The sequence below is a fragment of the Limulus polyphemus genome, unplaced genomic scaffold (genome assembly GCF_000517525.1).
Source record: "Limulus polyphemus unplaced genomic scaffold, Limulus_polyphemus-2.1.2 Scaffold187, whole genome shotgun sequence".
Classification (NCBI taxonomy): domain Eukaryota; kingdom Metazoa; phylum Arthropoda; class Merostomata; order Xiphosura; family Limulidae; genus Limulus; species Limulus polyphemus.
The window spans coordinates 903,060-915,214 of record NW_013665797.1 but is presented as its reverse complement, the minus strand read 5'-3'; the positions used below and the strand labels follow the sequence as shown (position 1 = coordinate 915,214).

Genomic DNA, 12,155 nt, shown 5'->3' with positions numbered 1-12,155 from the left:
TAGCGCGATTGTTGAAGTTGAGTGTATCGGTAAAGTTATATTCGGAAAGAATAAACTAGTTTTATTAAGAAAGGACTTGTGTCGCTTAAGTTTCGTCGGAAAGTTAATTAACAAACGGAGACGTAACAATACTAAGATAGATTACAACAATTCCATTAGTGTATCAACTATAAACAATCAAATATGAACTAGCTGTACTCACCAGGATCTGTGGGTGGAAGATAGAAATCTCCCACTATGACAACACGTTTTTCACCTGCAGGATAAGTAAAAAGTTATGTTTAATTTGTCAGAATATTTCTTCATTACTGAAATATTAGCTCATTGGGGATAGACATTAATTTAGATAGATGTTTAAACTTTGAAATCCACATTTTGGTCATTAGATTAGCATTAACATGTATAATGATTATTGAAATTTTATTATTTATTACTGATTATTTGTTAATGAGACTTTGGGTGATCAGACATCCTAGTTTTGCTGAGACAGTCCCATTTTATTGGTAGTTTGTCCCAGTGTCTTGAGAAAAGTTCTCAGGATGCATGTTCTGGTTTTATCATAAAGACATCAAACTGTCAGGCACATTCAATTATAAATGTAATAGGCCTACTTGACTTGATTATTGTTGTAACACATACTATTTTGCTGCCAAACTCTCTCATAACTTCTATCTGTGCATGGTGAGAAACCCAGGTCTGTGCAGGTTTTTCTGTTGATGAATGTGTGTTTATCACCAAAAAAACAATAGTTGAAATTAAAGATGACGAGAAACCCACTTGCAGTAAAAATGTATAGTAGAGATGGCTGGTATGTGTATTAAAAACTTTATTTTAATTAAAGTTTTTAATACCCATACCAGTAGTTGAAATTATTTTAAAAACAATGCCAGTGTTAATATATTTGGAAATAGGGTAGAACAGTTCAATAAATTTAAAGTAAATTAAATAAAAGTTAAATTATTTCAAATTTGTAATAACCATTTTCAAATTAGGGGTAAGAGTTGGGCTGTCTTGGTTTTTTGGTTTGGAAACCTGGTCACCCTAACTAGATTTTAAATCATATCTTCACTATATTTTGTAATTAGTAGGTATTGATTCTGTTTTAATCACTGCCTAGAAATTCAATTTTGTAAATCATCAATGTTATGATGGAAATATCCTTTTGAATATTACTGTAAAAAGCTTTCAAATAAAATACTTTGTAACTTACTAATTGTAAGAAATACATTTTAAAAAGCATTATTTCAGAAACTAGGTAAAAGTGTAATAATTTGAATGGAATTTAAATATTTTAAACAAGCTGAAATTTCCAATGTTCATAAATAGATAATAAGTTTGTCTTGTTCAGTACAGAAAAAAAAAAAAACATTAAAAAAATGTACCTTCTAAATGTTCTGGCAAACTCTTCATTACTTCTTTTAACATTGTTCCTACTTCACCATTAACAGTGTTAACCTTCAGGTGATGATTTACAACTGTGAGACTCATCCCGTCCACCTAGAAGAGGAAAAATTGAAAAAGACATAATTTAAGATTCTGCAAATTTACTATTATAAAGGACAGTTCAGGCATATCTTAGATCTAACAGTCAATACATGTGGACACATGCCCAGGCTTATCTTATGACAATAATATTAAAGAGTTGTTTTATTATGTATTATTTATTTCTAGTTATAGTTTACTTTATTCATTAAATTTATTGATGAGTTATTGGTACCTAGTTACAATAGACAAGGAGAACCTGAAAAAAAGAGTGGGTCTCTCTCATGATCTTGACAAAAGCATCCTAATTCTTAAATCAAGGCCTGATTTGATTACAAAATTGAAATTCTAGAAGATTAAAAATAGTTATGCAATTTGACAGTCAGTTACTTGGCCCTCATAAAATATAAATGCTGAAAATTCCAAAATATTCTTCAATAAAAACCTGAATATTTGTCAGGCATTTCTGAGATAAATATATATATATATATATTTTTTCATAACTAAATATTACTCTTCACAATTTTCACTTCAGCTCATAATTTTATTGCTGACACTAAAGGCTAAAACAAAATAATGTACAAGAAAGTTTTGCTGCAAAGAAAAAAGCAACAAAATATATCATTTGCCATGCATTTATAGCACTTCTTTGTGAAATAAAAAACAAAAGTTGGAATATGAATTATCTGAAACTTGGCAGAACAAACAAATAATACAAAGCAACAATAATACTCAAAGTGATCCATTAAGCTTGTATATTTAGTTACAGTGATGGCACCATAACCATATAATCAAGTCATGTACGTTACACAAGTGAACCAGTTAAGAAAAATGTATTTGATTGTAAATTAAAGACTCTCACACACATATTTTCAATAGAAAATTCATCTACAAGAATAAAAATAAATTATTATATATATATATAAATAAGTTTTTTTTCCAAATCATTAAACAAATCTATTTTAAAACTATACACTTGTACTATTACTGAAATTTAATAAAGGTGGGTGGAAACAAAACACTACAGTAGTTATCTCTTTACTATAACTGTACCCCTGTACTATTATAGAAATTTAACAAGCGTAAGTGGGTGTAAGCAAAACATTACAGTAGTCATCTCTTTTAGTATAACTGTACACATGTATTATTACTGAAATTCAACAAACATAGGTGGGTGTGAAAAAAAACCTATAGTAGTCATCTCTTTACTATAACCTTATCCCTGTATTATTACTGAATCTTTTATTTTCCTAATGGCAAATATTATTTACAAGAAGAAAAACCCTGAGAGTAATATTATAAAAATATTTTGATATTATCCGATATCCTTAGGATTTGTTTAGCAAAACACTATTCTAGAACTCCAATATTTTATTACTATGCTTAACGTTTTCCATGTGATATATATTATATACCTATGTATCTAAACTATATTTTATACAATAAATTAAAATTAATAAACTAAGGTAAATTTATAAATAATTTTGAAAAGTAAGGCAAAAATAAAAATCTCATATTGCATTATATAATAACTTTTAAAACTATAAGTACTTTATAATATAAAGATTATGTTATTTTCTTAACTATATTTGTGTATTCAAACAAATCTTTATTTTGGTGGATTTAAGGTGAGACCTCTCCTTTAAAACATCTTCATTACACATATGTTCACAGTTAACTATATTTGTGTATTCATACAAATCTTTATTTTGGTAGATTTAAGGTGAGACCCCTCCTTTGAAACATCCTCATTACACATATGTCCACAGTTAACTATATTTGTGTATTCATACAAATCTTTATTTTGGTGGATTTAAGGTGAGACCCCTCCTTTAAAACATCTTCATTACACATATGTCCACAGTTAACTATATTCATTCTGGTCATATCACTTATAGGATTCTCTTCCTTCACTGAATAACATTATAATATTTTCACAATACTGTTAAATCCGAATAACATTCTATTATTGGAAACTTATACAAAGCTTTACATACATCATGTAAAGTTGTTTTCATTTCTATCTTTCTCTTTCTCTGTTAAAATATATATAACGAAAAGTTATCTAGGAAAACACCTGTGGAAATTAATATCATACAAACCTTGAAATGGCCTACACACAAAGTGAGCAAATCCAAAATTCCATCACCATTTGCTGGCATAAATAACTTGGCATCCTGTAACTCAATATTACAGCTGGTGTTGAACAAAAATCCACAAGACTAGATAGAAAAATGTTGATAAAAACTATTACTTATTTTATTAAAGCTGTGATAAGAAGAATAATGCAAAACCTTTAATGCTATTTGAACTTCAAAAACAAAATTAAGAAATACAAAATGTTTTAATTAAAAGAATCAATGTTTTGAGGTATTTCATTTCCAATTGTATGTGAAATAGTTAGAAGTTGTTTAGATAAGTTTACACATGGATCAATTTTACATTCATTATTAGCTGCAGTAAGAGAATCAAAGGCATAAAAATATAATACACAATTATCACTGCAAAAAGAAATATATTGATTTTCATCAATAAGAGAATAACTAAAGAAGGTAATCATTTATACAAAAATTACATACACTAGTTTACCTTCCTTTTGCTTAAATAATTTTTAATATACATTATTAATGTACCATGTACATTGAAATAATTAGATGAAACCAATACAAGTTCTTAATTTAAAACTCTGGTTTAAAAACCACAAAAAAATATTCAGATAATTTCAGAAATTTAAAAGCCTTGTATTTATAAGGACTTACAAAAACAAAAGGGAGATTTATGCTTTAAGGCAAAATGCATATAAGATGTAAAAGTAAACAGTTCACTTGTGACAAATTTCTCTAGATCAAATTTTGCAATATCTGGCAAAAACTGAAATAGAAGTTAGTGGTACATTTACTAAGTTTGTTGTTAAGTTCCCTTTGTGACCGAAGCTTGAACTTTGAAAATTGCTGTTAATGCCATCAGATTATACAGCATGAAATATGATCTACATAATATGTTATTAAAAAAAATTAGTTCATTTTTAATACAATAATATATATATATATATATATATTACATTACCATTAATGGTCCAGGTTGTCAACTTACTGTCATAATGGATAATGTCTGTGGTAATAGCACCCAAATGCATTGGGAATATCCCATATATCAGACAAAATCCAAACACGGATGTCATGGAAAATCATAAAAAAAGCAATCAACTAAGGGTATGAAGCTGAGTGCTTACACCCACAACGTCTCACCTTCTACTGCCTTTCACTGTCTATAGCGAGTTGTGTGAAGGTAGTTACCCTAAAATTTCTCAAAGTAGAAATGAACTGAAATGAAGCCACCTGATATTAATAAAATTATCCATTATGACAATAAATTGACAACCTGGACTGATAACGGCAATGCGATGTTTAATTCATTATTGTTTTATAGTTCTGATTTAATCACCTATTAACAATTAATGTAATTAATAGTTTGTGAGCTATATACATATATTACAATACCACAAATGACAGTTGTACTCACGTGGAATTCTTAACATGTTATATATATGATAATCTAACAACTTATAAATGTTCCTAATGTAATGTAACATGTCACAAGAATAAAAACTGGAAACATGTTTACACGAATGTTAAATAATCTATGTGTAATGTCTGAAAGCTATACTGGTCTGTATATAACTGTAACATCATATATGACTGGGAGCTAAAAGCTGTACTTACTCAAATGTAAAAACCAGCATATATGTTCTGAAACTAAGAAAATGTATATTTTGACTGTTAGAAAATTTCATCTCCTCCAGTCCAAAGTGAGACTGTACAATATACAATGTCACAAACTTCTACTTTCCCTTATGATTAAGATATATGTAGCCAATTCAGTGTGTTCACACTTACACCTTCTTTTGTGGGTGATGTGGGTAAGGCACTCTTCCACTTTCCTCTTTCTCCCATCCAACTACTGACCTTTTTTTGCTGGGGATGACTCAACTCAGTTGCCAACTGAAAGTTTACAATTTGAACATGTTTAGTTTCTTTGACTCTACAGGTATAGTATTGTATCATTAAGAATGATCTGTATTTTTTTTACCAATATACATAATAATTTTGTGACAGCAAGATAAACACTTTTATGCTATCATCTTAAAGTACCCTAATAACAGTTGTCATCAACTGATTAACATTTACGTCAAGAATAAAATATGTTTATTTTACTCAAGTAAAGAAAAACATTGGTGGTATTTTACAATTTTAAGCACCTCAGTCATGAGGTGTTAATGAATTTTAAAAATAGATAAATATTCTGCTACTTTTTGATTATATTTCTATCTGAAGAAGTTTGTCTTCTCCTCATAAGAATAAAAGTAAAAGCCAGAGGGAGATCTATGTGTAGTATTATGTTTCAGCAATCAAAGACCATAAATCAATAGTGTTATACCCAAGAATGTGAATATGATGCTACTGACATTTCATGTGATATCACAGATAATTAAGAAACTTACCAAAGTCAGAGGAAGATCTGAAGTCACATCTTGTAAGGCAATTAAACTTATCCTGATAAATAAAAAATGAGGTACAAAACATTAATTGTATTTCAAGTAAATAAATAGTGAAGAATTTTATGTAGTTTATAAATTAGTGTAAAATGATATATAATCTAAAGTGAAGCCAAACACTTTTTTAAAATGTATTTTTAAGGTGTAACATTTTTTAAACTTTTTACTAAGTTTGAAAAAGTCCTTAGAAAGCACTTTAGGGAGGATGTAATATTAATGTGTGTCACCCATGCCAGCTAATAACTGTGACCTATACTGAACACGTAGTCTGGATGGCATTTAATTTTGACCCTTTACAAGATAGTTATGTGAAATAAAAATGGTGGATGGGGGGGTACAAATGCCAAATTTCATAAAATATCTCTAAAGCTGGCATTGATGACACTTTTGCTATGGTCGATGAAACAAAAAAAAGGGTTTAAAAAATGCAAAATTTATAGTACTGTAAAAGAAAAATTTATATTCAACAATTTTTTTTGTATGTAAGTTATGTAAATCCATAACAAATCACACAAATGAATGAGAAATCATCATTGTTGTTAACTTTTCTTTATTTTCCTTATGTTTTAAAAATGAAATTAATACTTTGTTCTAGAAATGACATACAAACTAAATGTTACTTTATGTCCATGGTAAAATAATCTCCTACATAACTTAAATAAAAAAATAGTAACATTCTCAGTAATTACAATTTATATAATCCGAGCAATAGCTGATAAAAAAATTACAAAATATTTTGAAATATAGACTGCTCAAGCATACATTTTTTACGTTTTGTTAATCTCTAATTCCAGTTATTAAACAGTGTTAAAGGCTGAAACATTTTGCTTTGAATTTAAAACTAAACCACCAATCAAATTAACATTATTTCACCCTTTAGATATTAAAATTTATGATACGGGATGGGTAGTTTAACCTTCTAGTTACAGACTTGTTAATATACCAGTCACAACTGGTGATCCACATACTGCATCATAATGGGTGAGTTTATGTTTTTGTCAGTATAACAAAACAGTATAAAGAACTGATCACAAAAACTGGATGTAATCATTCATTTCCTATGTAATATAAACAGGAAATCCTCTGATTATTCTAGCATTTAGAAGTAGGTTTTGGGGTTATAGTCAAATGAGCAAATGGTTATACATGTTACAAGCAGTGCCTTAAATGGCAAAGAAAAAGGTGCTGGTACACATAAAAGTGCAATGAAAGAAGACAAAGGTTGTTTGTTCTTAAACATAAAGCAACACATCGGGACTATCTTTGCTGTGCCCACTATGGGTATTTAAAACTAGTTTTTAGCATTATAAACCTAGAGACTTACCACTGAAATATTGGGGGCTAAAAGGCAAAGAAAAAGTGGCAGTATGCAGTTAGGTACACATTTCTCGCTATGATGAAAAGTGCTGTAATGCAACTATTTGGAATATGGAAGTGCTGGAACTGAGTACCAACAAGTACTGGCCCATTTCAAGTACTGCTTACTTATAGTAGTGGTTTCAAAAACAATATTATAGATAATAAGCAAAGGTATTTGTCTTTATTATAGTCCATTCAGCAGTTAAAAGTACAATGCTATGGAACTTATATAGGACCCCTTCAGTTATTAGTCATATTAGTTGCAATAATGACAACATTTTTGCTTACATTTTTTTTTTTTGTGATTCTTGTAACCCTATAACCAGCAAAAAAATAGATCAACAAGCAATTTAGTGCATAATTCTAAACACATATCTAAGTACTCTGATGGGGTTCATATGGACACCATGGTAATCCTAGAGTTTAGAAGTCAGTTAATGGGCCATAGCCAGATGAAATATAGTATACAAAATGTTTAATTATATTGCATGAAGCAGTGGCTTCAAAAACACTGGATTAAATAATCAGTGAAGGTATACATTTTTTATTATAGCTCATTCAGCCAGTTAAAAGTACAGTGTTAAAATAATCTGTAGCATTAATATTTTAAATGCTAATCACCATTTACAAGCTTAAGCATTTTAGTGATGATCTTACATTTGCATTAATTATTTGTTTGCACTAGAATTATGTCAACATAACTAACAAAACAGCCATTGTTTCTTTAGTCAATATCATAAACATTACAATGATCACATGCATTATCAAATGAATAATCTTAAGTGACACTATACATTAAAACTTACCCATTTTCAAGTATTGTTCTACATATAACTTCCTGTACACCTGGATTCCGAACTTTTTGTATTGTCAGACCTTCCAGGTTCCACACTGCAATACGAATTGCTGGTTTATCATTTCTGCAGTAATTAAATACTTCTTCCACAATTGGTCGATGGCAATGATCAGAAAGAAAATCATACACAACTTTGCTTGTTTCATCAAAAAGTCTAATCCTGTCCATATTATATAAGGAAGGTGCTGATAATGTTTTTCTATAATAACTTTTGTTTTTAATTATGCTTCTGTCATTTTGTGGTGTTCCAGTTGGAAGGGACACATTCTCTCCATTTGAAGTTGAAGAACCAAGAGTAAGAAAAAATCTGATTGTTGCAAATTTTTGGTGCTTAATTCCTTTCACTTTCAACAAGTCATCTAGAGTCTGGAATGGTCCTTTTTTTTCTCTATAATAGATAATGTTAGCTGCCAGTTCTTGACTAATTCCTTGTACAGACATTAACTGAAATACATTAGCTCTATTCACATCTACAGTTTTCATTTGTGAACCTTGGAAATTAAGATTATTTTCACAAATGGCAAAAGACTCTAGAGATATGTTACCAGATGATGACTGACTTCCTCCTTTAAGGCCAATCCGATAAGAATTGACACAAATTTCAGAGCGAACTTGTTCTAACTTTCTGGCCCCAACTCCAGAAACTAAAGCTAGGTCTTCCACTTTCCTAAAACCACCAATAGTTTGACGGTATTCCATAATATTGTGAGCAATAGAGCGAGAAATGCCTGAGAGTGTCATAAGCTCTTCTTCAGAGGCACTATTAATGTTTAGCAAATCCCACTGCAGATCATTATCATAAACATGAAAGGTTGCACTCAACGGAACGCCTCTTTTTTTATTTGATCGTTCATGACTTACATTTCCACTGGAGTTACCTTGGCCTTTTGTAACACTTGTACACTGACCCATCTTGTTCTTACTCCACCATATATGTGATTGCAACATTAAACAAAGCAAACTTTACTAAACATATTTCCATTTCCAAGTAATTAAATACTTCCTCTATTAATCACCATAACATTTTAGGAGACTGGTTCCTTGTTAACTACATAAAAAAAAAAAACATCTTAAAGGGAAAGGAAATTTCATTTTCATATGAAACTGCTATACTTTTCAAATTATATAGTGAAAATCAAAGGGTAAAAAAAAAATTGAAAGCCAAAATTTGCAATTTCTGAGAAAGTATATTTAACTGTAATGATCCAGATTAAAATGATTCACAACAGAATTAAATGAAAAACAGAAAAGTAAAAAAATGACAATTTAATCAAAGTGTGTCTATTCTCTTGAAATAGAAGTATGAGAAACAGTAAGTGGACATTTTTTTTTATCTTCAAATTATTAAATAGTCTTCCTAATTTCATTTTTACACCATTTGGTTCTAATGTTTTTGTTTTGTCAGCTACATATTTAAATCAAATGTATCAATGCAGATAACTGTGTTACGAGTATATATACCAAATCACCTAATATATGAAGAGTTGTTTTCATGTGTACAATTCACATTTTATTGTCCTAATGCAGTATTACACACACTGTGAAACGGTCAGTGTCTTTGTTACAGTATTACACACACTGTGACACAGTAAATTAAACATTAAGATATTCTAAAAAACTCCTCAACTCTCACTTGCACACAAAATAAATCTTTTTCGGTTTTAATATTAATCTTCAAAAGCAATAATGAGATTACAATTTGTTAAGTTATCGCATAAAGAACTTGTATTTATAATTTGTATTTATATTAGAAAGTGATAGACATATCTCTGCTACCGTGACAGGTTGGAGAATAAATCTTTTATTTATATTTAAAATCACGCAAAAGTCTGAATCAATTGAACAATTCGATAAATATCTGATACTTCATAAACAGTGATTAATTCTTGCAATATATTATGGGTACAATGAACCTGAAAGGCCATCGATAACATTAATATATTTATCAAGTTCGGGAACACCACGTACCACTACCAGTAAACAAATTGAAGCTCGCCCCTACCCCGTGATTCAACCTTTGTCCCATAAAACTATAAGTACTACCAAGTCTAAAGTCTTTACATTACACGCTTGTTTTGCTCTGAAAACAAACTCTGATAATACTCTTCTCTCTTTTAACTCCCCTAAACCTTCACTTATACCGACACATTCTTTCTTCGATTTGCATTTTCACGAAGTACGTTGTGTTCCTAGATCTCGAAGGTAACAAATGAAAACATATTCTTAACCCAAATGTCTTCGGATTAAAACTACAAATAGTTTTTTTTTATATATTACAAAAAAGAAAAAAAGTCTTCAAACAGTCTCTACTTGATCATAAATATAATAAAACGTAGACATCTGTCAGTACGTGGGTGCTTAACGTATTTGGAAAGCTGATGCTACTGTGTGCACAAAATAGATTTTAATAATGCATTTGTACTTGCATATTTTTCACATGCATTTGTTTAGAATATATATATATATATAAATGTTTATGTTTACTTTATGCATATACAGAAGTCTGTGGTCAGTCAATCTTTTCAACATATTGTTACGTCTCTGGTCGTTAGTTAACTTCCAGTATAATTTCTTTCCGATGAAACTTTAGCGACACAAGTCCTTTCTTAAATAAAACTAGTTTATTCTTTCTCAATACAACTTTGAAATTCACTTAATTTCAACTGTCACACTATAAGTTAAACAAACGCTATAATTCACAACGCGCTCGACCCAGCAATACGTCTCTATCTCTGTCTGCAGTTCAATTACATTACATTGTTGCCGTCACTTCTTGACGGTCTTATATATACAAGAATACCGCATCTAGTAACCTCTCGAGGCTTCAAGAAAGGACATGAATTTTCTAGAAGCGCATGACGTGTTACTAGGGTCATGTGAACTCCGCTGTCGTAACAATATGTACTTCTCAATCACATACTATCTTTACAGTTTTCATTTATAATAGCTATCTAGGATTGTTTTTATTGGTATTTTATTCTTCACATTAAAATATTTCATATATGATATTGATACACACACTTTCGTATGTAGGCCTAACTACAAATTATTTTCTAAAATTACCCAGTTGGCCGTTTCCTCAGTGACGTACTTTCAAAGACAAACATGGTAGATTACCTTTAGCTAGGACCATATCATTGATTCTTTTCAGTACAACACATGGCACTTCCCAGTATCTGCATATCTTTGGAGTTTGTTCTTTCTTGTGGAGGAGATTGTACTGCAATACCATGTCATCTCGATGAAATCTGATCTTATCAGCATTAACATCATAGTGACTTTTCCTTTAATTACAAGCTGATGTAAGTCTTTCCTGGGTAAAGTCATGTATAACATCTTTATTCTTCAGACCCATGGGAGTTCTTCCGATAATTAACCCCTCAAAACATGACAGGGTCTTTGGTTCTGCTACACTAAATGTAGATATATTCTTATAACTCCTGGTATAAGTATTTCACTCCTTTGTGGAACAATGACCTCCCTTCTCAGGCCCGTACGCAGAATGTTTAAAAGGGGGATTCTAATTTGTGAGATCAAAAGCCAAACGTATATTGTGCAAAGCACAATCAGCATGCAAAGCATGCTAATGCTGTGGGGGATCTGAGAGCATGCCCACCCCCAGAAAATTTGTAAAAAAATAAGTACTATGAGGTTAAATGTGGAAGTAATTTTTCATTAAATATAATTTAAACAACTGCATGGATGTTCACATAAAATTCACAAGCATCCAATGAAAAGTCAACAAATCAGCATTTTGTTGTAACACTGCATGGGGAACTAGACTTAAATTACCATAAATATGTATGTTTTATTATAGTAAAGTACTATATTACCTATTTGCAAAGTAGTTATTAATTGTTAAATTATATTACTAATTTAAACAACTCTGTACAAAAATAGTAT

General features: G+C 30.1%; 1 protein-coding gene across 1 annotated transcript in view; it reads right to left on the bottom strand.

Annotated features, from left to right (window-relative positions):
- Positions 1–202: 202 nt before the first annotated feature.
- Positions 203–12,155, bottom strand: part of LOC106478183 (endonuclease/exonuclease/phosphatase family domain-containing protein 1-like) — a gene marked incomplete at its 3' end in the record, with an annotated part of 35,906 nt that continues 23,953 nt past the window's right edge. The window contains exons 2-7 of the mRNA XM_013938704.2: positions 8,203–9,300; positions 5,984–6,035; positions 5,379–5,483; positions 3,585–3,704; positions 1,383–1,497; positions 203–256 (exon numbers count right to left, since the gene is read on the bottom strand). Coding sequence (XP_013794158.2) covers positions 203–256; positions 1,383–1,497; positions 3,585–3,704; positions 5,379–5,483; positions 5,984–6,035; positions 8,203–9,200 — 1,444 coding nt within the window. The remainder of the gene's footprint in view (positions 257–1,382; positions 1,498–3,584; positions 3,705–5,378; positions 5,484–5,983; positions 6,036–8,202; positions 9,301–12,155) is intronic.